At 46.8% G+C, this 25955-nt stretch overlaps 1 protein-coding gene across 1 annotated transcript; it reads left to right on the forward strand.

Annotated features, from left to right (window-relative positions):
- Positions 1-127: 127 nt before the first annotated feature.
- On the forward strand, positions 128-22566 carry LOC144484042 (uncharacterized). Its single transcript, XM_078202607.1, is given in 7 exon segments — positions 128-446; positions 449-893; positions 10173-10962; positions 13341-13405; positions 14920-15039; positions 19495-20051; positions 22511-22566. Coding segments are annotated over 7 exon segments (2352 nt in total).
- Positions 22567-25955: the final 3389 nt, after the last annotated feature.

Here is a 25955-nt window from a genome sequence, read left to right on the forward strand (position 1 = left end):
AAGAGCTTCACACAGCCGGAAAAAGCATCACACCATTCACAGCGGGGAGAAACCGTACTCAAGTTCCATGTGTGGATGAGGCTTCAATTGATCATCCAACCTGGAGGGACATCAGGATCCCGGCACCATGGAGAAACCGTGGGAATGTGGGGACTGTGGGAAGGGATTCTGCACCCCATCTGCATTGGAAACTCATCATCGTGTTCACACAGGTGAGAGGCCATTCACCTGCTCTCAGTGTGGGAAGGGATTCACTCAGTCATCCACCCTGCTGAAACACCAACAAATTCACACTGGAGAGAAACCGTTCACCTGCTCTCAGTGTGGGAAGGGATTCAGTAATTCATCTCACCTGCTCACACACAAGCGTGTTCACACTGGGGAGAGGCCATTCACCTGCTCTGAATGTGGGAAAGGATTCACTCGGTCATCCAACCTTCTGATGCACCAATGGCTCACACTGGGGAGAGGCCATTTACCTGCTCAGAATGTGGGAAGGGATTCAGTGATTCATCTGCCCTCCTGACACACAAGCGAGTTCACACTGGAGAGAGACCATTCATCTGCTCCGAGTGTGGGAAGAGATTCCCTCAGTCATCCAACCTGCTGACGCACCAGCGGATTCACACTGGAGAGAGACCATTCATCTGCTCTGAATGTGGGAAGGGATTCATTCAGTCATGCAACCTAGTGATGCACCAGCAAGTCCACACTGGGGAGAGGCCATCCATCTGCTCTGAGTGTGGGAAGGGATTCAGAGATTCATCCACCCTTCTGAGACACCAGCGCATTCACACTGGGGAGAGGCCATTCACCTGCTCTGTGTGTGGGAAAGGATTTGGTCAGTTATGCAGCCTACAGAGGCATCGGCAAGTTCACACCGGGGAGAGTTTGTTAGCCTGCTCTGTGTGTGGGAAGGGATTCACTCAGTCATCCTGTCTGGTGACACACCAGCAAGTTCACAAGTGAAAGCAATGATTAGATTCTGTTGTTAATCAGATCCAGGACTGAACCATGTTCATCTTGACAGTCGGTAAAGTGGGAGAGTTGGAGTATTTCTTTCTGCTGGACTGGCCGGTCTCTCAGTTTGGCTTCCAGTGGGCTGGTGTTCTTTCACCGATGTTGGCAGTGCTCCCAGTGCAGTCTAATCCTGGTTCAAAACAAGTTGAATATAAGCTCCCCTGCTTTCCAATCCTAACCTACTTCAATAGGAGCTGTTAATATGGGCCCGACACGGGGGGAAAGATGTGAATTTTTCGAGTGTGTGCAAAGGAGATGTGCTGGAATGTGTCACGCATGAAAGAATTCGGAGGCAGATTCAGTCATAGTTTTCAATAGAGAATTGGATCATTTTTTTGAAGAGGAAAAATTGACAGATGTGGGGGAAATGGGCACTGTGTGAATTTTTATTGCAGAGAGCTAGCACAGACAAAATGGGCTGAATGGCCTCCTTCTGTCTTGCCATTCCACAATTCTGGATTACCAGCTAGCTGATTCTGTACAGCACGACATGACAGTTGGTATCTCTCTTGCCTCTGAGTCAGGAGCTGGGGGGAAGGGGTTTGAATTTCCAAACCAGAGCTGGCATTCCCGGTACCAGTACTGAGGGAGAGCCGGACTGGCAGAGCGACCATGTTCCGAGTGAGACACTAACCCTGTCTCCCTCTCAGGCGGACATAAAAGATCAAACAGCAACAGCTGGAAGAGGACAGATGTAACTCCGTGATGTCCTGGGGCCTGATATTTATCCCACAATTAATATCCCACAAGTAAGACCAGGTGATCTGGTCATCATCACATTGCCTTCTGTGGGAGCTTGCTGTGCGCAAATTGGCTGCCACGTGCCGATCTTCGGAAAGTGTTGACTGTGAAATGCATTGTGGTACCCCAAAAGGCGGAAGGCACTATATAAATGCAAGCTTCCTTATGAATTAACAGGCTCCTATCCTTGTGGACAGATCGTCCAGAGGACCAGGAGTCAGCACAAGCCGGCTGAGTGCGGGACGACAGGAACTTCCAGTGTGAACCCAGGCTGCTTCCCTTCAGAGGCCACTGAATACATTGTGGGACCTGACCATTTAAAGAGGATACTTTGACTTGCTGAGCTGTGAATCCCGCCCCTTTTCCCTCTGTAATGCTGGCTGAGAATGAACATCGGGACTGGTCAATGTGCTGAAAGTACCTCTGCCACTGAAGATCGAGATAATGTTTCCCTCTATAATTCTGCTGTAAATAATTTATCTCACAAACTAATTGATAGATTTCACCAAACCTTGGTACACTGACCGAGTATGGCCGTTGGAAGAAATGATTCATTTTTGGTTAAGATTGGGATCTAGGAATGATATAAAGGAGCCATTCACAACGGGGGATCAGGCAAATTCACTTTCTCTATTAGATTGTTATGGTTTGTTTTATTTTGACTGTTTATTGTTTCAGGATTTTGTGGAGTATCTCGGCTGCTGGGGTGGAATTTGTCACAGCTGTCAAATGTGAGCTGAGTTTTCAGAGCAGGTTGTTGGATTAGGATTTGCCTAAAATCTCCTCGTGAGACAGTGCTCTTAATGAATAAATGTACTATTTTTAGCTTTATTGTCACAAAGCATGTTTTCATCCCTGTCTGTAACAATATACCTCAAAAACTCATGGACGAGTTTAAACAAAACATGGTACATGAAATAACGCCTCAGAGACCAGTGTCCCTTCAACAGATTCCCTTTATTTACAAACTCAGTTCCACTCCTAAGATCGCTTCAGTTACAAAGTCAGAATCAGGATTGTCAGTGCATTGCCAGAAATATATATATATGCACACACACACAGATGGTACTCCCTGATTAGGTAGGTGATCATTACCAACCTAATAGGTTGGAAGAACAATAGGTCAATAAGCATAGAGGCTGGGGATGAGGTTGGGGCCAAGACAAGGCTATCTAAGAGGAAGAGCATTCTGGGGGAGGATGACCTCAGTGGGCCTGGAGGTCTGGAGTGCATCTGCTTCAATGCAAGGAACGTCACGGGCAAGACAGACGAGTTTAGAGCCTTAATGCTTGCGCGGAACTTGGAGGTGGTTGCAGTGACGGAGACTTGGTTAAAAGAAGGACAGGACTGGCAGCTGAATATTCCGGGGTATAAGTGTTTTAGGTGAGACAGAGGAGGGGCGAGGAGAGGTGGGGGAGTAGCAATGCTGGTTAGGGAGCATATTACAGCAGTACAGAGGGTGGACAATATGGAGGGGTCAGGTAACGAGTCATTGTGGGTGGAGCTCAGAAACAGGAGGGGCGGAGTCACTATGCTGGGGGTATACTACAGGCCTCCCAACAGCCCACGGGAAGTTGAGGAACGGATATGTAAGGAGATTCTGGACAGGTGCAGAAAAAATTGGGTTGTTGTAGTGGGAGACTTTAATTTCCCTCACATAGACTGGAAATCGCTTAGGGCTGGGGGCCTGGACGGGAAAGAACTTATAAAATGCGTACAGGAAGGTTCTTTGGAACAATATGTTGACAGTTCAATGAGAGAGGGGGCAATACTGGGCCTAGTACTGGGGAATGAGCCCGGTCAGGTCATCAAAGTTGCAGTAGAGGAACATGTGGCAAATAGTGACCACAATTCTGTAAACTTTAGGATAGTAATGGAAAAACTTGAGTGTTGTCCTATGGGTAAGGTGCTGAATTGGGGGAAGGCGAACTACAACCGGATTAGGCAGGATTTGGTGGCTGTTGATTGGGAGAGGCTGTTCGAGGGTAAATCCACATCTGGCATGTAAGGAGCAGTTGATAGGACTGCAGGACAGGCATGTGCCTGTAAAGAGGAAGGATAGGAAAGGTAGGATTCGGGAGCCGTGGATAACCAGTGAAATTGTGGGTCTAATCAAAAAGAAAAAAGAGGCATACATGAGGTCCAGGCAGCTAAAAACAGATGGCGCACTGGAGGAATACAGAGAAAGTAGAAAAGAACTGAACAGGGAGTTAAAAGGGGTCACGAAATGTCTTTGGCAGACAGGATTAAGGAGAATCCTAAGGCATTTTATTCATAGGTTAGGAACAAGAGGGTTGTTAGGGAAAGAATCGGACCTCTCGGGGAAAAGGAGGGGAATTATGCTTAGAACCAAAGGAAGTAGGTGAGATCCTAAACGAATACTTTGCATCAGTATTCACAAAGGAGAGGGACATGTTGACTGGTCGTGTCTCAGAGAGATGTGTTGACCCGTTAGAAAAAATCTCAATTACAAGGGAGGAAGTGTTAGGTTTTTTAGGAAACATTAAGACAGACAAATCCCCAGGGCCAGATGGCATCTATCCTAGACTCCTCAGGGAGGCGAGAGATGCAATTGCTGGGCCTCTAACAGAAATCTTTGTCTCTTCACTGGACACAGGTGAGGTCCCAGAGTATTTGAGGATCGCAAATGTGGTCCCGTTATTTAAGAAGGGTAGCAAGAATAACCCAAATAATTATAGGCTGGTGAGCTTGACGTCCATGGTGGGGAAGTTGTTGGAGAAGATTCTTAGAGATAAGATATATGTGCATTTAGAACTGAATAATCTCATTAGCGATAGACAGAATGGTTTTGTACGAGGGAGGTCATGCCTCAAAAATTTGGTTGAGTTTTTTGAGGAGGTGACAAAAACGATTGACAAGGGAAGGGCCGTGGATGTTGTCTATATGGATTTTAGGAAAGCGTTTGACAAGGTCCCTCATGGCAGGCTGGTGCAAAAGGGTAAATCTCACAGGATAAAAGGTGAGCTAGCTGGATGGGTGGAGAACTGGCTTAGCCATAGAAGACAGAGGGTAGCAGTGGAGGGGTCTTTTTCTGGCTGGAGGTCTGTGACTAGTGGTGTTCCGCAGGGCTCTGTACTGGGACCTCTGCTGTTTGTGATATATATAAATGATTTGGAGGAAGATGTAGCTGGTGTGATCAGTAAGTTTGCGAACGACACAAAGATTGCTGGAGTTGCGGATAGTGATGAACATTGTCAGAGAATGCAGCAGGATAGACTAATGGGACTGAAGGTGGACAAGTCCCCGGGTCCGGATGGAATGCATCCCAGGGTATTGAAAGAAATGTCAGAGGTAATAGTGGATGCGTTAGTGATTATTTATCAAAACTCGTTGCATTCTGGGGTCGTGCCGGCTGATTGGAAAACGGCTAATGTTACGCCGCTGTTTAAAAAAGGAAGGAGACAAAAGGCGGGTAACTATAGGCCGGTCAGCTTAACGTCTGTAGTAGGGAAAATGCTGGAATCCATTATTAAAGAGGAGATAGCAGGGCATCTGGATAGAAATGGTTTGATCAATCAGACGCAGCATGGATTCATGAGGGGAAAGTCGTGCTTGACGAACATGTTGGATTTTTATGAAGATGTGACGAGGGCGGTTGATGGAGGAGAACCGGTGGATGCGGTGTTTTTGGATTTCCAAAAGGCGTTTGATAAGGTGCCCCATAAAAGGCTGCTGAAGAAGATTAGGGCACACGGAGTTGGGGGTAGTGTGTTAAAGTGGATTGGGGACTGGCTATCCGACAGGAAGCAAAGAGTCGGAATAAATGGGTGTTTTTCCGGTTGGAGGAAGGTAACTAGTGGCGTGCCGCAGGGATCGGTACTCGGGCCGCAACTATTTACCATTTATATAGATGATCTGGAGGAGGGGACGGAGTGTAGGGTAACGAAGTTTGCAGACGACACAAAGATAAGTGGAAAAGTGAATCGTGTGGAGGACGGAGAAGATCTGCAGAGAGATTTGGACAGGCTGAGTGAGTGGGCGAGGATATGGCAAATGGAGTATAACGTTGAGAAATGCGAGGTTATACACTTTGGAGGAAATAATAACAAATGGGATTACTATCTCAATGGAAACAAATTAAAACATGCTACCGTGCAAAGGGACCTGGGGGTCCTTGTGCATGAGACGCAAAAGCCCAGTCTGCAGGTACAACAGGTGATCAAGAAGGCAAATGGGATGTTGGCCTATATTGCGAGGGGGATAGAATATAAAAGCAGGGATGTCTTGATGCACCTGTACAGGGCATTGGTGAGGCCGCAGCTGGAATACTGTGTGCAGTATTGGTCCCCTTATATGAGGAAGGATATATTGGCATTGGAGGGAGTGCAGAGAAGGTTCACCAGGTTGATACCGGAGATGAGGGGTTTGGATTATGAGGAGAGGCTGAGGAGATTGGGTTTGTACTCGTTGGAGTTTAGAAGGATGAGGGGGGATCTTATGGAGACTTATAAGATAATGCGGGGGCTGGATAGGGTGGAGGCGGAGAGATTCTTTCCACTTAGTAAGGAAGTTAAAACTAGAGGACACAGCCTCAAAATAAAGGGGGGTCGGTTTAAGACAGAGTTGAGGAGGAACTTCTTCTCCCAGAGGGTGGTGAATCTCTGGAATTCTCTGCCCACTGAGGTGGTGGAGGCTACCTCGCTGAATATGTTTAAAGCGCGGATGGATGGATTCCTGAGCGGTAAGGGAATTAAGGGTTATGGGGATCAGGCGGGTAAGTGGTACTGATCCACGTCAGATCAGCCATGATCTTATTGAATGGCGGGGCAGGCTCGAGGGGCTAGATGGCCTACTCCTGCTCCTATTTCTTATGTTCTTATGTTCTTATATAGATAGGCTGGAACATTGGGCGGAGAAATGGCAGATGGAATTTAATCCAGATAAATGCAAAGTGATGCATTTCGGTAGATCTAATGTAAGGGGGAGCTGTACAATAAATGGCAGAGCCATCAGGAGTATAGACACACAAAGGGACCTGGGTGTACAAGTCCACAGATCCTTAAAGGTGGCAGCACAGGGGGAGAGGGTGGTGAAGAAAGCATATGGCATACTTGCCTTTATTGGACGGGGCATAGAATATAAAAGTTGGCATATGATGTTGCAGCTGTATAGAACGATGGTTCGGCCACATTTGGAATACTGCGTCCAGTTCTGGTCACCACACTACCAGAAGGACATGGAGGCTTTGGAGAGAGTACAGAGAAGGTTTACCAGGATGTTGCCTGGTATAGAGGGTCTTAGCTATCGGGAGAGATTGGGTAAACTGGGGTTGTTCTCCCTGGAAAGATGGAGGATGAGGGGCAACTTAATAGAGGTGTATAAAATTATGAAGGGCATAGATAGAGTGAACAGTGGGAAGTTTTTTCCCAGGTCAGAGGTGACGAACACAAGGGGTCACGGGTTCAAGGTGAGGGGGAGCAAGGTTCAACACAGATGTCAGGGGGACGTATTTTACACAGAGGGTGGTGGGAGCCTGGAATGCACTGCCAAGCAAGGTGATTGAGGTGGACACGCTGGGATTGTTTCAGACTTATCTGGATAACCACATGAACAGTGTGGGAATAGAGGGATACAAAAGAATGATCTAGTGGGCACATGAGCAGCGCAGGCTTGGAGGGCCGAAGGGCCTTTTCCTGTGCTGTATTGTTCTTTGTTCTTCATTTGTTCTTTGACTCTGGGAGGAAAGTGGAGCACCCAGAGGAAACCCATGCAGTTACGGGAATAATGAGTGACTTCCATACAGACTCCACACATTCTCCCTGTGATCTGTTTCCTAATTTCATAGTTGGCCATTCAGTCCCAGCCCCTGTACCCGATAAAAGCAAAAGAATGATCATAAGGTATTTGTGAATCTGAAACCAAAAGAGAAAATGCTGGAAAATCTTCTCAGGTCTGGCAGCATCTGTAAGGAGAGAAAAGAGCTGATGTTTCATAGATTCATAGAATACCTATAGTGCAGAGAGAGGCTATTAGGCCCATCGAGTCTGCACCGACAACAATCCCACCCAAGCCCTATCCCCACAACCCCACATATTTACCCCCCTTATCCCTCTAACCTACACATCCCGGAACACAAACGGGAAATTCAGCATGGCCAATGCACCTAACCTGCACATCTTTTGGACTGTGGGAGGTAACCAGAGCACCCGGAGGAAACCCATGCAGACATGGAGAGAACATGCAAATTCCACACAGACAATGACCCAAGCCAGGAATTGGACCCGGTCCCTGGTGCTGTGAGGCAACAGTGCTAACCGCTATGTCACCATGCCGTTTCGAGTCCGGATAATCCTTTGTCAAAGCTAAAAGGCAGAGAAAGTGGAAGATATTTATACTGCAGGGTGAGGGAACGAAAGATGAATCATAGCCACAGAAAACAGGGGAAAATGTTTATTTGGAATCACGAGGTTTTGGTGCGCTGCTCCTTTGGAGTCGCTCACCTGATGAAGGAGCAGCGCTCCAAAAGCTGGTGATTCCAAATAAACCTGTTGGACTTTAACCTGGTGCTGTGAGACTTCTTACTGTGCCCACCCCAGTCCAACACCGGCATCTCCACCTCATCCCTTCACAGGCAACAGAGGAACTCCGCGCAGGCGCAGTACAGGCCATGTTCTGAGCTTGCGCAGTGGGAGTGCTGGCAATCGGGAGTTCCTTGTTTCTTGTCCTTGCGGCGGGTAAGGAAGTGACGAGTCCGAGGGAGAGATTGGCGCAAAGGGAGGGCGGAAAGCATTCATAAACACCCAGTGAAGGCTGCAAACCTCGATTAAGAAGGTTCCAGGCCAGTCCCGAGTTTGTCCTGAGCCGCTCCTCTTCCCGCGGATACAAACCCGGAAGAACGGCCGCCATCTTTGCCGAGGCAAGGTGCAGCAATGCGCATGTGCAGTGCTCCCTGCCAGCAGGAGGAGAGATTGTGAATGTCTGTCCTGGGACGACAGTGTTGGATTTTGAAGCTCCTTTTACAGTGTTTAGAGTTTGTTTATTAGTGTCACAAGTATGCTTACATTGACACTGCATTGAAGTTATTGTGAAAATCCCCTCGTCGCCACACTCTAGCGCCTGTTCGGGTGCACTGAGGGAGTTGGAGGGGGAGGATTTGTCAATGGGAATTTCAAGCCAAGCGTCACGTCAACATTGATAGAATCTCCAGATTCATTTGGATCTGGATAGTACACAAAGGAAATTTCTGTTCATCCAGCACTGGATACCATAAGTGTTAAAGAACAAAGAAAATACAGCACAGGAATAGACCCTTCGGTCTCCAAGCCTGTGCCGATCATGGTGCCCTAAATTATCGATAAAGTACCTTCTGCCCTTACTTGGTCCATATCCCTCTATTCCCTCCCTATTCATTACCCATCCAGATGCCTCTTAAATGTCGCTAATGTGCCTGCTTCCACCACCTCCTCTGGCAGCACGTTCCAGGCACCCACCACTCTCTGCATGAAAAACGTCCCCTGCACATCTCCCTTAAACGCCCCCCTCTCACCTTGAACCTGTGCCCCCTTATAATTGACACTTCCACCCTGAGAAAAAGCCCTGTCTATGCCTTTAAGAATTTTGTAGACCTCTGACCTCTATCAGATCTCCCTCTGCCTCCATCTTTGCAGTGAAAACAATCCTAGTTTATTCAACCACTCCTTATAGCTGACCCCTTCGAGACCAGCCAACATCCTGGTCAACCTTCAGTCAGGACAGTGTGTGAGTGCCAGTGATGATGTTCACAGACTCCTGTTACCCTGGTCTCTCTAAGTGATAGAGGTTGAGGGTTTGGGAGATTTTAAAGAAGTCCTGGTTGATTGTAGCTATGACTCTCCCTGCCTCTTCCATCTTCTCCTTCTCACCCCTTTCCCTGAAGGAAATTCGTGAACCAGTTGAGTTTTTACAACAATCCGGCAGCTTTCATGGTCACGTTTTCCTCATGCCGGCCCCACAAATTACCAGGTTCATTCAGCTCTATTTCACAACCTGTTTTTGTGGGTTCTCTCTCACTCCCTTTTTTCTGTTTTAAATCAATTTCACAGAGTTTCGGGAGGGCTTGGAGTCAGGAGATTCAAACCAAACATCACATCCGGATCTGACAGTCGCACAACTTATCACAACGTAAATATCATCAGATTTTGAACATGGCAGAAAAAAGCACCGTTCACACTGGGGAGAAACCGTACATGTGTTCTGTGTGTGGAAGAGGCTTCAGCCGATTATCTTACCTGTCGATACACAATCGCAGTCACACCAGGAAGAAACCATAGAAATGTGAGGATTGTGGGAAGAGATTCCAATCCCCATCTTACCTGGAAATGCATTGCCGCAGTCACACTGGGGAAAAACCATTCATCTGCTCCGACTGTGGGAAGGGATTCACTCAGTTAACCAACTTGCTGAGACACCAGTGGGAAGAAGCCAATGACCTCCTCTGAGTGTGGGATGAAACGCCAGCGAGTTCAGACCGGGGAGAAGCCATTCATCTGCTCCGAGTGTGGGAAGAGATTCTCAAGGTCACCTAACCTGCTGGCACACCAGCGAGTTCACACTGAGGACAGACCTTTTAAATGCCCAGACTGTGGGAAGTGCTTTAAAAGTGCTGGGGAACTCATGTCCCATCAACGTGTTCACACTGACGAGAGACCTTTCAGATGCTCTCACTGCGGGAGTGGGTTCAAGACATCCTCTGCCCTAACTAAACACCAACGCATTCACACTGATGAGAGACGTTTCAGATGCTCTCAGTGTGGAACTACATTCAGGCAATCGCGTAACCTGTCTGTACACCAGCGCATTCACACTGGGGAGAGGCCATTCTCCTGCTCTCAATGTGGGAAGAGATTCACTCACTCATCTAGTCTGCAGAGACACCAGCATGTTCACACTCATGAGAAACCTTACATCTGCTCCAAATGTGGGAAGGGATTCAGTCAGTCCACCAACTTGCTGACACACCAGCAAGTTCACACGACTGAGAGACCATTTAAATGCCTAGAATGTGGGAAGTGCTATAAAAGTTCCGCAAAGCTGCTGTGCCATCAACGTATTCACACTGATGAGATACCGTTCAGGTGCTCTCACTGTGGGACTGGATTCAAGACATCGCCTGCCCTCACATCACATCAGCGCACGCACACTGAGGAGAGACCTTTTAAATGCGCAGAATGTGGGAAATGCTTTAAAAGTTCAGGGGAAAAGGTACGCCATCAACGAGTTCACACCGAGGAGAGATCTTTTAAATGTCCAGACTGTGGGAAGGGCTTTAAAATTTCCAGCAATCTGGTGTCCCATCAACACGTTCACACTGGGGAGAGACCGTTCAGGTGCTCTGATTGTGGGACTGCATTCAGAGAATTATGTCACCTCACTGTGCACCAGCGCACTCACACTGGGGAGAGGCCGTTCACCTGCTCAGAATGTGGAAAGGGATTCTCTCATTCATTCAACTTGCTAATACACCAGCGAGTTCACACTGGGGAGAGGCCGTACACCTGCTCTGTGTGTGGGAAGGGATTTGCTCATTCATCCAATCTGCTGACACACCAGCGAGTTCACAAGTGAGTGGATTTTGCCATCAATTACATTCAGAAATGAACCATATTCATTGGGCTCTGTTTCTGCTGATGCTAATAAACTCCATCTCAGGGCGGCACGGTAACAGTTGTTGGCACTGCTGCTTCACGGCGCTAGGGACCCGAGTTCAATTCCAGCCCTGGAATGCCGGATGACTGCGTGGATTTCCTCCGGCAGTCCAAAGGTTTGTGGGTCAGGTTGATTGGCCATGCTAAGTGGCTCCTCATTGTCAGGGGGATTAGCAGGGCAAATACATGGAGTTACGGTGATAGGGCCTGGGTGGGATTGTTATCAGTGTATGCTCAATGGGCCAAATGGCCTCCTTCTGCACTTAGGTATTCTAGATTTGTGTTAAACATCAAAGAACAAAGAAAATTACAGCACAGGAGCAGGCCCTTCGGCCCTCCAAGCCTGCACTGACCATGCTGCCTGACTTAACTAAAACCCCCTACCCTTCCGGGGACCATAATCTGTCTATTCCCATCCTATTCAGGTACTTGTCAAGATGTCCCTTAATAGTCACTACTTTATCCGCTTCCACTATACCCCTGGCAACGTGTTCCAGGCACCCACTACTCTCTGCGTAAAAGATTTGCCTCATACACCTCCTTTAAACCTTGCCCCTCGCACCTTAAACCTGTGCCCCCTAGTAATTGACTCTTCCACCCTGGGGAAAAAGCTTCTGACTATCCACTCTGTGCATGCCTCTCATAATCTTGCAGACTTCTATCAGGTCTCCCCTCAACCTCCGTCGCTCCAGTGAGAACAAACCAAGTTTCTCCAACCTCTCCTAATAGCTAATGCCCTCCATACCAGGCAACATCCTGGTAAATCTTTTCTGTACCCTCTCCAAAGCCTCCACATCCTTCTGGTAGCGTGGCGACCAGAATTGAACACTATATTCCAAGTGCGGCCTAACTAAGGTTCTATAAAGCTGCAACATGACTTGCCAATTTTTAAACTCAATACCCCGGCCGATGAAGGCAAGCATGCCGTATGCCTTCTTGACTACCTTCTCCACCTGCATTGCCACTTTCAGTGGCCTGTGTACCTGTACACCCAGATCCCTCTGCCTATCAATACTCTGCAGGGTTCTGCCATTTGCTGTATATTTCCTATCTGTATTCGACCTTCCAAAATGCATTACCTCACATTTGTCCGGATTAAACTTCATCTGCCATTTCTCCGCCCAAGTCTCCAACTGATCTATATCCTGCTGTATCCTCTGATGGTCCTCATCGCTATCCGCAAATCCACCAACCTTTGTGTCGTCCGCAAACTTACTAATCAATCCAGTTACATTTTCCTCTAAATCATTTATATATATTACAAACAGCAAAGGTCCCAGCACTGATCCCTGAGGAACACCACTTGTCACAGCCCTCCATTCAGAAACACACCCTTCCACTGCTACCCTCTGTCTTCTTTGACCGAGCCAGTTTTGTATCCACCTTGCTAGCTCACCTCTGATCCCATGCGACTTCACTTTCTGCACCAGTCTGCCATGAGGGACCTTGTCAAAGGCCTTACTGAAGTCCATGTCGACACCATCCACTGCCCTACCCTCATCAATCATCTTCATCACTTCCTCGAAAAACTCGATCAAGTTCGAAAAATATTCACATCGTGAATATTTTTAATAACTCTAATACAAGTCAGTTCCTTTTGAAGGGCTCTCCCCTGTTTCCTCCATCCTCACCTCCAACAACAAGTGTGAGGAGCTCATGGAAGTACTTTGTCACTAAGATTGACATAATCCAATCAGCTGTCTCTGTTGCTTTGCTCCATTCCATTAGCCCAATGGGCCAAACTGTCTCTAAATATCCCTCTTGTCTGAGCCCGAACTCCCATTTTTCTCCATCCAGTCTCCACACACACCAGTGGGTTCATACTGCAGAGAGAGGATTTAAATGCTGAGACTGTGACAGGAGCTTTAAAAACCCACATTCACTGATGGTTCACCAGTGCATTCAGTCCGTTCCACTCCACTCATCTGCTCTCAGTGCAGGGAGAGGTTCAAGCGATTGTCCATCCTGCAGCAACAGCAGAGAGTTCACACCAGGGAGAGGTCATTCACCTGCTCCATGTGTGGGAAGCAATTCACTGATTCATTCGTTTTGTTAACACACCAGTGAGTTCACACTGATGGAATGTGTTTCAAATGTCTGGATTGTGGGAAATGTTTTAAAATTTCTATGAATCTGATGTGCTATCAGCAGGTTCACACTGACAGCAGACCATCCAGAGTCTCTCACTATGGGACTGGGTTCAGCTGGTCATGTGAACTCAGTGTCCACCAGTGCACTCACTCTGGGAGAGGCTGTTCACTTGCTCCATGTTTAGCAAGAGATTTACTCAGTCATCCCACTTCACTGCACATCAACTTGTTCACACTGATCAGGAACTTTTTCAAACTTCTGACTCTGAGCAGCGATTTAAATGCAAAATGTATCTGCGGATACACAAACACATTCACAGGCTGTTCACCTGCTCCATGTGAGAAGAGATTCATTTGGTTACCTCACATTCTGACACACCAGCAAGTTCATAAGTTACTACAGGGGCTGGATTCTGCTGTTATTGCTGCTGCTGTGAATCACATTCAGGACTGGACTATGTTCATTCTGATATTTGGAGTTTGTTTCTGATTATGTTAATAATCCCTGTAACTGGACTGGAGTTTAATATTCCAAATAAATGTGAAATAAAACAGTGATATTTGAATACATAGTTGCAGATGTTCGTCTTTCCCAGCTGAATGTTTAACATTGACTGGCTGGAGCTCAGAAGGGGCAATCTGGGGGAGGTTCATACAGCAGGAACAGAACTGCAGTCTGTTCCTGCCATAGGGTTACACTGAGAGGGACAAACAGCACTTTGGACTTTCTCATCTCTCTTCACTGACAGCAAAGTGGGTTAATCCTGAGGTGTGTAAGAAATGTGTCCCAACTGCTCTTTTCCAAAATCCAGAGCTCCTAAACATGGAACAGAAGGCTCTTTTATAACTATGTTTCGAGTCAGGTGAACAATTGTGAAAGAAAATCAAAATATTACAGATGCTGGAAATCGGAAATAAAAACAAAGCTAGAAAAACTCAGCAGGTTTGGTAGCATCTCTGCAGAAACAGAGCTAATGTTTTCAAACTGAAGAGTCATATTGGACTGGAAACATTGACTCTGTTTCTGTCTTTACAAATACCGTCACACAGCTGCCGTGAGTTTGCAAAAATTTGGAACAACGGTGAAGGCTGGAAACATGCTGTCAAATCAAAGATTAGTGTGAAACTGGGACGTGTTCCTGACTGAAAGTGAAACAGCAGGTTTAAATTCCCAGACTGACAAATGATTGTGGTAATTACACTGTGCACACTCTTTCAAGGAAGGTGTTAATTAATTTAAAATAAGCCTGTTTAAATATATTTTCATAGAAAATAGGAACAGGAGTAAGCCATTCTCGGCCAGGCCAGTCATTCTGATCATGGACCACAAAAGATGTATTTGTCTTTGACAACATCAAGTGGCAATGGCGGTGCCATTACCCAGCATGCACCGAGAGGGTGACGATACCCTATCTTCAATACAGGAGATCATTGCGCAGGCTCAGTGCCTCTCTGACTGGAGCATGCGCAGTGCGGTGTAGGCAGTGGTCGGATGGGGTGGTGTCGGAGCAGCAGGGAGAGCAGAAACTGATTGTAGACACCGGGTGAGTGAGGTTAAATGGAGCCTGAGAGTCAAAAAGGAGGACTCATAAACACCCGGTATAGGAAGCGGAGCTTTCATAAACATCGGATATTAGCTTCAAACCACAAATAATACGCCCGAGGCCCTGCCTGACCGATTTTGCAGCCTCCATCTTTCGAGAACAATGGGCAGCGTGACCGCCATATTTATAGGGGGCAATGGACAGCAGGGCGGTGGCCATCTTTATAGGGGGCAATGGGCAACAGGGCGCATATGCAGCCGCCACCTCTATTGGAGGCAGTGGGCATTGATTCCAGAAGTTAGTTCCTGGCCTCCAGAATTGGTCTCTTTTTCATTAAGCCACAGAAACATTGAATTATTACACTACAGAAAATGACTAACCCGTCATGCATTTGCTGGTTCTCTACAAGGAAATCAGCTCATCCCACTACCCTGTCTTTTCACTAACAAGACCAACAGAAAATATTTCCCATCCCCAAAACGGGCGGCACGGTAGCACAGTGGTTAGCACTGCTGCTTCACAGCTCCAGGGACCTAGGTTCGATTCCTGGCTTGGGTCACTGTCTGTGCGGAGTTTGCACATTCTCCTCGTGTCTGTGTGGGTTTCCTCCGGGTGTTCTGGTTTCCTTCCACAGTCCAAAGATGTGCCGGTTAGGTTGATTGGCTATGCTAAAAAAAAATTGCCCGAGTGTCCTGGGATGTGTGGATTAGCGGGTAAAATATGTAGGGATATGGGGGTAGGGCCTGGGTGGGATTGTGGTTCGTGCAGACTCGATGGGCCGAATGGCATCTTTCTGCACTGTAGGGTTTCTCTGAAATTACCTGTGGAGAAGATTATGTTTTATCTTCTTCAACAGCTGCAGTCCATGTGGTGAAGGTGCTCTCCTTTAGGTCAAGAGTTACAGGCTATTCACCCAGTGATGATGAAGGGACAGTGATACATCTCCAAATCAATAATTACAATGTGTATTTATACAGCATCTTTCATGTACTGGAGTTTCTCAGGTGTGTTATAAAGCAACATTTGACATAGAGTCATGTGAGCAGACATGAGGGTGGATGGGTAAAGGCTTGGTTAAAGAGGTAGTTTTAATGAGTATCTTAAAGGGGGGGGGGAAGGATGATAGAGAGGGGGAGCAGTTTAGGGGGAAATTCCAAAGATTATGGCCTTGGTAACTGGGAGTGCGGACACGTATGATGGAGTGATTAAAACTGTGAATGCTGAGGAAGCCAGAATGAAAGGAATGCAGAGATATTGGAGGGTTGTGAGGCGAGAGGAGATTACAGAGATAGGGAGGGGGGAAACGATGGAGGTACTTGAGGACAAGGATGAGAAATTTAAAATGTTGATTCATAAACAGGAGCCTTTGTAGCACAGGGGTGATGGGTGAACAAGATTTGGAATGAGTAAACACGTGGGCAGCAGAATTGTGATGACTTCAAGTTAATAGACAGGTTGAGTGAGGGAGACCGGCCAGGGGTGTGTTAGAATTATTAAGTCTAATGGTAACAAGCACTCAGATCCTGCATGGACCAGCTGGCAGGGGTATTCGCAGACATCATCAACCTCTCTTTACAACAATTTGAGGTCCTATCTGCTTCAAGAAGATGACCATCATCTCAGTACCAAAGAAAAGCCAAGCAGCATGCCTTAATGACTATCATCCGGTGGGTCTAACATCCATCATTATGAAGTGCTTCGAAAGGTTAGTCATGGTACGAATCAATTCCAGCCTCTCGGACTGCCTGGATCCACTACAGTTTGCCTACCGCCCAACAAGTCCACAGCAGACACCAATTCCCTGGCCCTGCACTCAACCCTGGAACATCGAGATTACAAAGACAGCTATGTCAGACCCTATTTATTGACTACAGTTCAGCCTTCAACATCATTATTCCCACGAAACTCATCTCCAAACTCCGTGGCCTGGGTCTCGGCATCTCCCTCTGCGACTGGATGCTGAACTTCCTAACTCACAGACCACAATCTGTAAGGATAGGCAACAACACCTCCTCCACGATCATCCTCAACACCGATGCCCCACAAGGCTGTGTTCTCAGCCCCGACTATACTCCTTATACACCTATGACTGTGGGGCTAAATTTCCCTCCAACTCGATTTTCAAGTTTGCTGGTGACACCACCGTAGTGGGTCGGATCTCCAACAATGACAAGACAGAATACAGGAATGAGATAGAGAATCTGGTGAACTGGTGCAGTAACAATAATCTCCCCCTCATTGTAAACAGAAATGAAGGAGATTGCCATCGACAGAAGGAAACATAGTGGAGAACGTGTCCTGTCTACATCAACGGGGATGAAGAAGAAATGGTCGAAAGCTTCATGTTTTTAGGTGCCCAGATCATTAACAACCTGTCCTGGTCCCCCCAAGCCAACACTATAGTTAAGAAAGCCCACCAACACCTCTACTTTCTCAGAAGACGAAGGAAAATCTCGCAGGATCCAGGGTGAGGTAGCTAAATGGATACAAAATTGGCTTGATGACAGAAGCCAGAGGGTAGTTGTAGAGGGTTGTTTTTCAAACTGGAGACCTGTGACCAGCGGAGTGCCTCAGGGATCAGTGCTGGGTCCACTGTTATTTGTCATTTATATGAATGATTTGGATGAGAATATAGGAGGCATGGTTAGTAAGTTTGCAGATGACACCAAGATTGGTGGCATAGTGGATAGTGAAGAAGGTTATCTCGGATTGCAACGGGATCTTGATCAATTGGGTCAGTGAGCCGACGAATGGCAGATGGAGTTTAATTTAGATAAATGCGACGTATTGCATTTTGGTAGATTGAACCAGGGCAGGACTTACTCAGTTAATGGTAGGCCATTGGGGAGAGTTACAGAACAAAGACATCTCAGGGTACAGGTTCATAGCTCATTGACAGTGGAGTCACAGGTGGACAGAGTGGTGAAGAAGGCATTCAGCATTCTTGGTTTCATTGGTCAGAACATTGAATACAGGAGTTGTTGAAGTTGTACAAGACATTGGTAAGGCCACACTTGGAATACTGTGTTCAGTTCTGGTCACCCTATTATAGAAAGGATATTATTAAACTAGAAGAGTGCAGAAGAGATTTACTGGGATGCTACCGGGACTTGATGGATTGAGTTGTAAGGAGAGGCTGGATAGACTGGGACTTTTTTTCTCTGGAGCATAGAAGGCTGAGGGGTGATCTTATAGAGGTCTATAAAATAATGAGAGGCATAGATGAGCTAGATAGTCAATATCTTTTCCCAAAGGTAGGGGAGTCTAAAACCTGAGGGCATGGGTTTAAGGTGAGAGGGGAGAGATACAAAAGGATCCAGAGGGGCAAAGTGTCTGGAACAAGCTGCCAGAGGTAGTAGTAGAGGTGGGTACAATTTTGTCTTTTAAAAAACGTTGTAGACAGTTACATGGGTATAGAGGGATAAGGGCCAAATGTGAGCAATTGGGACAAGCTTAGGGTTTTTTAAAAAAAGTGCAGCATGGACAAGTTGGGCCGAAGGGCCTGTTTCCATGCTGTAAACCTCTATGACTCTATGAAATTTGGCCTGTTAGCTATGACTCGCACCAACTTTTACAGATGCACCATAGAAAGCATTAGCATCAGCTTGGTATGGCTCCTGCTCTGCCCAAAGACCGCAAGGAACTACAGAATGTCGTGAATGTAGCCCAATCCATCACTCAAACCAGCCTCCCATCCATTGACTCTGTCTACATTTCCTGCTGCCTTGCTAAAGCAGCCAGTATAATTAAGGACTCCATGCACCCCGGCCATTCTCTCTTCCACCTTCTTACGTCAGGAAAAAGATACAAAAGTCTGAGGTCACATACCAACCGACTCGAGGACAGCTTCTTCCCTGCTGCCATCAGACTTTTGAATGGACCTACGTTGCATTAAGTTGATCTTTCTTTCCACCCTAGCTATAACTGTAGCACTACAGTAGCGTTTCCTTCTCTATGAATGGTATGCTTTGTCTGTATAGCACACAGGAAACAATACTTTTCACTGTATGTTAATACATGTGACAATAATAAATCAAATCAAAACAAAGGAATGGGTGACGGTTTCAGCAGCAGATGAACTGAGAGGAGACTGGAGTTGGGTGATGTTACTGAGGTGGAACTGGTCTTGGTAATGATGTGGATTTGTGGTCAGATTCTCAGGTTGGGTGAAATATTTTGCTATGGTTGTGGCTCAGTCTCGGACAGTTTCCGAGGAGAGGGATGGAGTCAGTGGGTAGAATTTGTAGCAGAGAGCGGTGACAATAACTGCAGTTTTCCCAGGATTAAAATGGAGGAAAATTCTAGCCCAGAGCTGGAGAGATCTTTCAGGGAATCAAAGGATTTGAGGAGGGGGTGGGAAATTGGCACTAAAACCAGCTCAGTTTCACAACCTGCCTTTCTGTTTTTGAGAGTTCTCTCTCACTCCCTTTTTTCTGTTTTAAATCAGTTTCACAGGGCGTTAGAAGGGGAAGATTTGCAGTCAGGGAAACTGAAACCAAACATCACATCAGGATCTGAATATCATCGGGTTTTTAACATGCAAGAAAACAGCAATGTTCACAGTGTAGATAAACCGTGGAAATCTGGGGACTGTGAGCAGGGATTCAGATCCCCGTCTGAGCTGGAAACTCATCAGCCCTGTCACACTGGGGAGAGGCCATTCACCTGCCCTGAGTGTGGGAAGGGATTCACTTGGTCATCCAACCTGTTGAGGCACCAGCGTGTTCATAATGCGCAGAAGCCATTCACCTGTCCCGAGTGTGGGAAGGGATTCACTCGATCATCTGGGCTGCAACAACACCACCGAGTTCACACTGGGGAGAGGCCATTCACCTGCTCCAAGTGTGGGAAGGGATTTACTGATTCATCCACTCTGCTGAAACATCAGCAAGTTCACACTGATGAGAGACCGTTTAAATGCCTGGACTGTGAGAAGTGCTATAAAAGCTCTCAGAATCTAATGCGACATCAGCATGTTCACACTGAGGGGAGACCCTTCAGATGCTCTCACTGTGAGACTGGGTTCAGACAATCATCTGAACTCACTGCACATCAGCGAATTCACACTGGGGAGAAGCCGTTCATCTGTTGCAAATGTGGGAAGAGATTCACTCGATCATCAGGGCTTCTACAACACAATCGAGTTCACACAGGGGAGAGAACATTCACCTGCTCCAAATGTGGGAAGGGATTCAGCGATTCGTCCACTCTGCTGAAACACCAGCAAGTTCACACTGACGAGAGACCTTTTAAATGTGCTGACTGTGAGAAATGCTATAAAGGTTCTGTGGACCTGATGCGCCATCAGCTTGTTCACACTGACGAGAGACCGTTCAGGTGCTCTCACTGCGGGACTGGGTTTAGACAATTATGTCAACTGACTGCACACCAGCGGGTTCACACTGGGGAGAAGCCATTCATCTGTTTGCAGTGTGAGAAAGGATTCACTCAATCAGCCACCCTGCAGAGACACCAGCGAATTCACACTGGGGAGAGACCATTCACCTGCTTCGTGTGTGGGAAGAGATTCACTCGCTCATCCACCCTGATGAGTCACCAGCGAGTTCACAAATAATCAGTGACTGGATTTTACTGTAAATCACATCCAGGAATGAATTATGTTCATTGACGTCCATTTATTTAAACGGATGAAGTGAGTGGTAATTACAAAAGGAGACAGAATGGCTGTGTGAATTTAAACTCTGAGGATTTTTTATGCATTTGTGGGACATGGGCGTCACTGCATGGCCGGCATTTATTGCCCATCCCTAGTTACCATCGAACTGAGTGGCTCACTGGGCCATTTCAGAGGGCAGTTGATCGTCAACCGCATTGCTGTGCCTCTGGAGTCACATGTAGGCCAGACAGGTAAGGACAGCAGATTTCCTTCCCCAAACGGACATTCATGGGGTGGTACAGTGGTTAGCACTGTTGCCTCACAGCGCCAGGGACTGGAGTTCGATTCCCAGCTTGGGTCACTGTCTGTGTGGAGTTTGCACGTTCTCTGTGTGTCTGCGTGGGTTTCCTCCGGGTGCTCCGGTTTCCTCCCACAGTCTGAAAGACATGCTGGTTAGGGTGCATTGACTCGAACAAATGCCGGAGTGTGGCAACCAGGGGAATTTCACAGTAACCTCACTGCACTGTTAATATAAGCCTACTTGTGACTAATAAATAAACTTTACTTTTTGCTTTACTGAACCAAATGGTTTTTTTCTGACAATTGACAATGGTTTCATGGTCAGCAGTAGATTCTTAATCCTGATTTTTTAAAAATTGAATTCAATTATTTTTATTGAATTAAATGTACGAGGCAAGTTTTTTTTTTACCAAGAGTGGCAGGTGCCTGGAACTCGCTGCTGGGGGAGGTAGTGGAAGCAGATATGATAGTGACTTTTAAGGGACACCTGGACAAATGCATGAATAAAATGGGAATAGAGGGATATGGTCCCCGGAGGCCTTTTTAGTTCAGACGGGCAGCATAATCAGTGCAGGCTTGGAGGGCCAAAGAGCCTGTTCCTGTGCTATAATTTTCTTTTTTCTTGTTCTTTGTTCAAATTACACCACTTGCTGTGGTGGGATTTGAACCCGGTCCCCAGAACATAAGCTGAGTTTATGGATTAAGTCCAGGGATAATACCATTGGGCCATCACCTCTCATCTGGAACAAAACTGTTTTCACTACTAAGGCTCTGCTGTGATGTAATAGTCTCTATGACATCATCGCAGCAGGACTGGATGACATCATCAGAGTCCATTGTTTCTGAATGATCCACATCAGTAACAACAGGAAATACTCATCAAGCTGAGCACATTATCTAGGCTGACACTGCAGTCTGACATTGAGGGACTGCTGCACTCTGTCACACACTGTCCTTCACATGGAGCTTGTGGAGGCTCTGGCCACAACCTTCCAATCCTTATAGAGTCGTAGTGACAAAGGACAGAGAATGTAAATGTTACATCCCTGTTCAAAAACACAGCAATTACAGAACAATCAGCTTAACATCAGCAGTGGGGAAAAGCCAATAATCTGGGACACAATCAACTGACACTTGGAAAAGTATGGATTATAATTTCCAGTATTTTCTGTTTTTAAATACTGAAAACTTCCCTAGATCTCAAGGCTGGGAGAGACATTCTAGAAAGTATAGGGAGCTGGGACTTGTCCATGATAAGAAACAATACTTTTCATTTTATGCTAATACTTGTGACAATAATAAGTCAAATTTTAAAAAAATGAGTGTAACTGAAGGCCTGAGACTGAAATAATCTGGAGTTAAAAGGAGAAAAGAACCAAAAAACAGAAGTCAGTAACAAGACATCAATTAATCTCTTATCCTGGAGAAATCAAGGATTTAACACACCGTGTGTTTGGAACAAAGCTGATTTATTTAACAGATTTCAGAATATTAAATTCCAGGTCAGTTAGAGATTAACATCAGAAGAAATAAATGTTAATTGTCTGATTGAAGATGGTCGAGAGGAGATTAATACAGGTATTCAAGATCCTGAGGAATTGGGCAGGTGAAATAGTGAGAAAATGTTCCCACCAAGAGAACATCAAGAACTAGAGGGCACAGACCTATGTTAATGGGGAAAACAGAGTCAAAGTGATGCAAGGAAAATTATTTTCACCTAGTGAGTGGTTGGAGTCTGGAATAAACGTCCTGTGAGAGCAGTGGAGGCAGGTTTGATCAAGGTACTCAAAAGAGAATTGGATTGTTATCTGAAAAGAAAGAGTGTGCAAGGTTACAGAAGTATGGCAGGGGAATGGGATAAGGCTCTTTCAGTGAGCCAGTGCAGACTTGGTGGGCTGAATGGCCTCTTTCTGTACTGTGAAGAATCGGTGACGAGAGTTCCTGAATGATGGGGAAAGATCACAGACAGTGGTTCTTAAAGGGAAATGGCAACCCCAAAAACACAATCAGCTCTCGATCGAGAATATTAAACTCCAGCCCAGCGACAGGGATTATTATCAGCAGAAACAAACCTCAAATGTCAGAATGAATGTGGCTCACTCCTGGATGTGATTAACAGCAGCAGGTACAGCAGAATCCACTCCCTGCACTCACTCGTGAAGTCGCTGGTGTGTCACCAGGTGGGAGGAGGTAGTGAATCCCTTCCCACACTCTGAGCAGGTGAATGGTCTCTCCCCAGTGTGAAGTCGCTGATGTGCTTTGAGGCTGGATGAATGTCTGAAGCTCTTTCCACAGTCAGTGCAGCTGAATGGCCTCTCCTCAGTGTGAACTCGCTGGTGTGTCACAAGGTTGGATGAATTAATGAATCGCTTCCCACACACGGAGCAGGTGAACGGCCTCTCTCCAGTGTGAACTCTCCTGTGTAATTGTAGGTTATACATCTGGACGAATCCCTTCCCACACACAGAGCAAGTGTATGGTCTCTCTCCTGTGTGAACTCGCTGGTGTAATGTTAGGCAGGATGATTGAGTAAATTCCTTCCAACACACGGGACACGTGAAGGGTCTCTCCCCTGTGTGGGTGCGTCGATGAGTTTCCAGTTTGGATGGGCAAGTGAATGCTTTCCCACAGTCCCCACATATCCACGGTTTTTCTATGGTGTCAGTATCATCATGTCTCTCCATATTGAGTGATTAGTTGAAGCCTCGTCCACACACAGAACACATGCACAGATTCACATTGCTGTGAATGGTGTGATGTTTTCTCAGGCTGTGTAACTGGTTAAAGCTCTTTCCACAGTCAGTTCACTGGAAAACTCTCACTCGGGTGTATGTCTGTCTCAGTGCTTTTCCAGTCACACTGATGTTTGAAATCTTTTCCCGCACTCCACATTCAAAGTCTGATCGTGTTCAGGTGCTGGTGAATTGAGCGACTGTTAAATCTTGATTCAATTTTTCTGACTGTAAATCTTCCCCATCAAATATCCTGCAAAAGAAGAAGTTTACAAAACTACTGTCAGTCCAGGATAGAAATTCTGATCAGACAAGTCTAATTTCTAAGGAACAACTTTTCTGCTCTTGTTCCCCAAAACAGTAAATCTGTCCCATACACTCTCCCTCTTCCCTGAGCAGAGGGCGGCATGGTGGCGCAGTGGTTAGCCCTGTGCCTCACAGCCCCAGTGACCCGATTTGATTCCCAGCTTGGGTCACTGTCTGTGTGGAGTTTGCATGTTCTCCCGTGTCTGCATGGGTTTCCTGCAGGTGCTCTGGTTTCCTCCCACAGTCCAAACATGTGCGGGTTAGATAGATTGGCTATGCTAAATTACCCCTGAGTGTCAGGGGGGCTAGCTAGGATAAATGCATGTGGTAATGGGGATAGGGCCTGGGTGGGATTGTGGTCAGTGCAGACTCAATGGGCCAAATGGCCTCCCTCTGCACTGTAGAATTCTATGAGATCCAAATGAAATGCGTATTTTTCATGCATCCTTACAACTAATTTGTACAAATCACTCCAAGGCCTGTTCCTATCTCTGGAATCACCTCTAACACTGTGCTGATTCTGGTTTCCTGCACATTCCCTATTTTAATCACTCCACCATTAGTGACTAGACCTTCAGTGCACAAGGATGACTTCTCAAAGAATTCCTACAGTGCAGAAGGAAACCATTTAGCCCATCAAGTCTACACTGACTCTGAATATTTTACCCCTGATCTGTACCCCACTAATCCCCCTTACCCGCACATCTTTGGACACGAAGGGGCAATATAGCATGGCCAATTCCCCTAAACGTCACATCTTTGGGCGGTGGGAGGAAACCGGAGCACCCAGAGGAAACCCACAGTCACAGGGATAACGTGCAAACTCCGCACAGACAGTGACCCAAGGCTGGGATCGAACCTGGGTCCCTGGAGCTGTGAGGCAGCAGTGCTAACCACCCTGATATTAATGGTGTTATATAAATAGAAGTTGTTGTTGGCTGTAACCCTAACTTCCAGTTTTACAACAACACATCGATTTTGTTATGAAATCAAACTCTGATTTTTTTTGTCCCCTGTGGGTTATTCATTTGGTTTCACCCTCAACAAATACGGTGGCTGCGCATGCGTTGTTCCAATTTACCTCAATAAAGATGGCGGATGCGCATGCGCTTTGCAGTACACGGACCTTTATAAACATGGCGGATTTGAACTCCGGCCTGAAACCATCAGAAGGTCTGAGGAATTTGCTTTGCAAATTGAGGGACTGATGCGCGACAATCAAGCACGTGGAACCAAGGCTTCGATATTGAAGGCTTTTATTGTGTAACAATGGAACAACTAACACGAATACACCAGTTCAGACTGAAGGGGTCCTGCCGGAGCAGAGGGTCTTATACCTCGCCACCGGAGGCAGGGCCCCACCGGGATGTGCCATGATAACACTTATAACAGGTAAACACCCTAACCCAACAACATTGTACAACCCCCACAGTAACAACACCCTAGCCCAACAGTAACATAATAACAACCCCCAGTGGTAACCAACGATGGTTCACCACATTCACCCCTCCTTTAAAAACAAAAGGCGGCGGGGTGCAAGAAAAAACAGGTCATATATACAGAATTCACAAGTCCAGACGGTCTGGAGGACCGCACCGACGCTGTGATCTCCTCAACACCGGTTGCGAAACCGGAGCAGGTGCTTGCGGTGGCGTTCTCTCCAAAACAACGTCCGGCTGTCCCCTCAAGGACTCCCGGGCCGGTTGGCCCTGGTGAGGCGATGGTGCAGGGGATCCTGGAACCTTCGGTGGTGGCGCCGATCTCCGAGTCTCAGGCAAGCTGTACATGGGAGTAGAACTGTTATGCACTGGTCCCGGTGCTGACCGCGCCACGTCTGGGGAAGCAATGAGGAGTAGTGGATTCGTGACTGGGGGAATAGGAGCGACAGGAGTTGCTACGTCCCCTGCAGGCGCCAGGTCTCTAATGGAGACAGTGTCCTCTCGCCCGTCAGGATATGCCAC

The sequence above is a fragment of the Mustelus asterias genome, unplaced genomic scaffold (genome assembly GCF_964213995.1).
Source record: "Mustelus asterias unplaced genomic scaffold, sMusAst1.hap1.1 HAP1_SCAFFOLD_87, whole genome shotgun sequence".
Taxonomy (NCBI): Eukaryota; Metazoa; Chordata; class Chondrichthyes; order Carcharhiniformes; family Triakidae; genus Mustelus; species Mustelus asterias.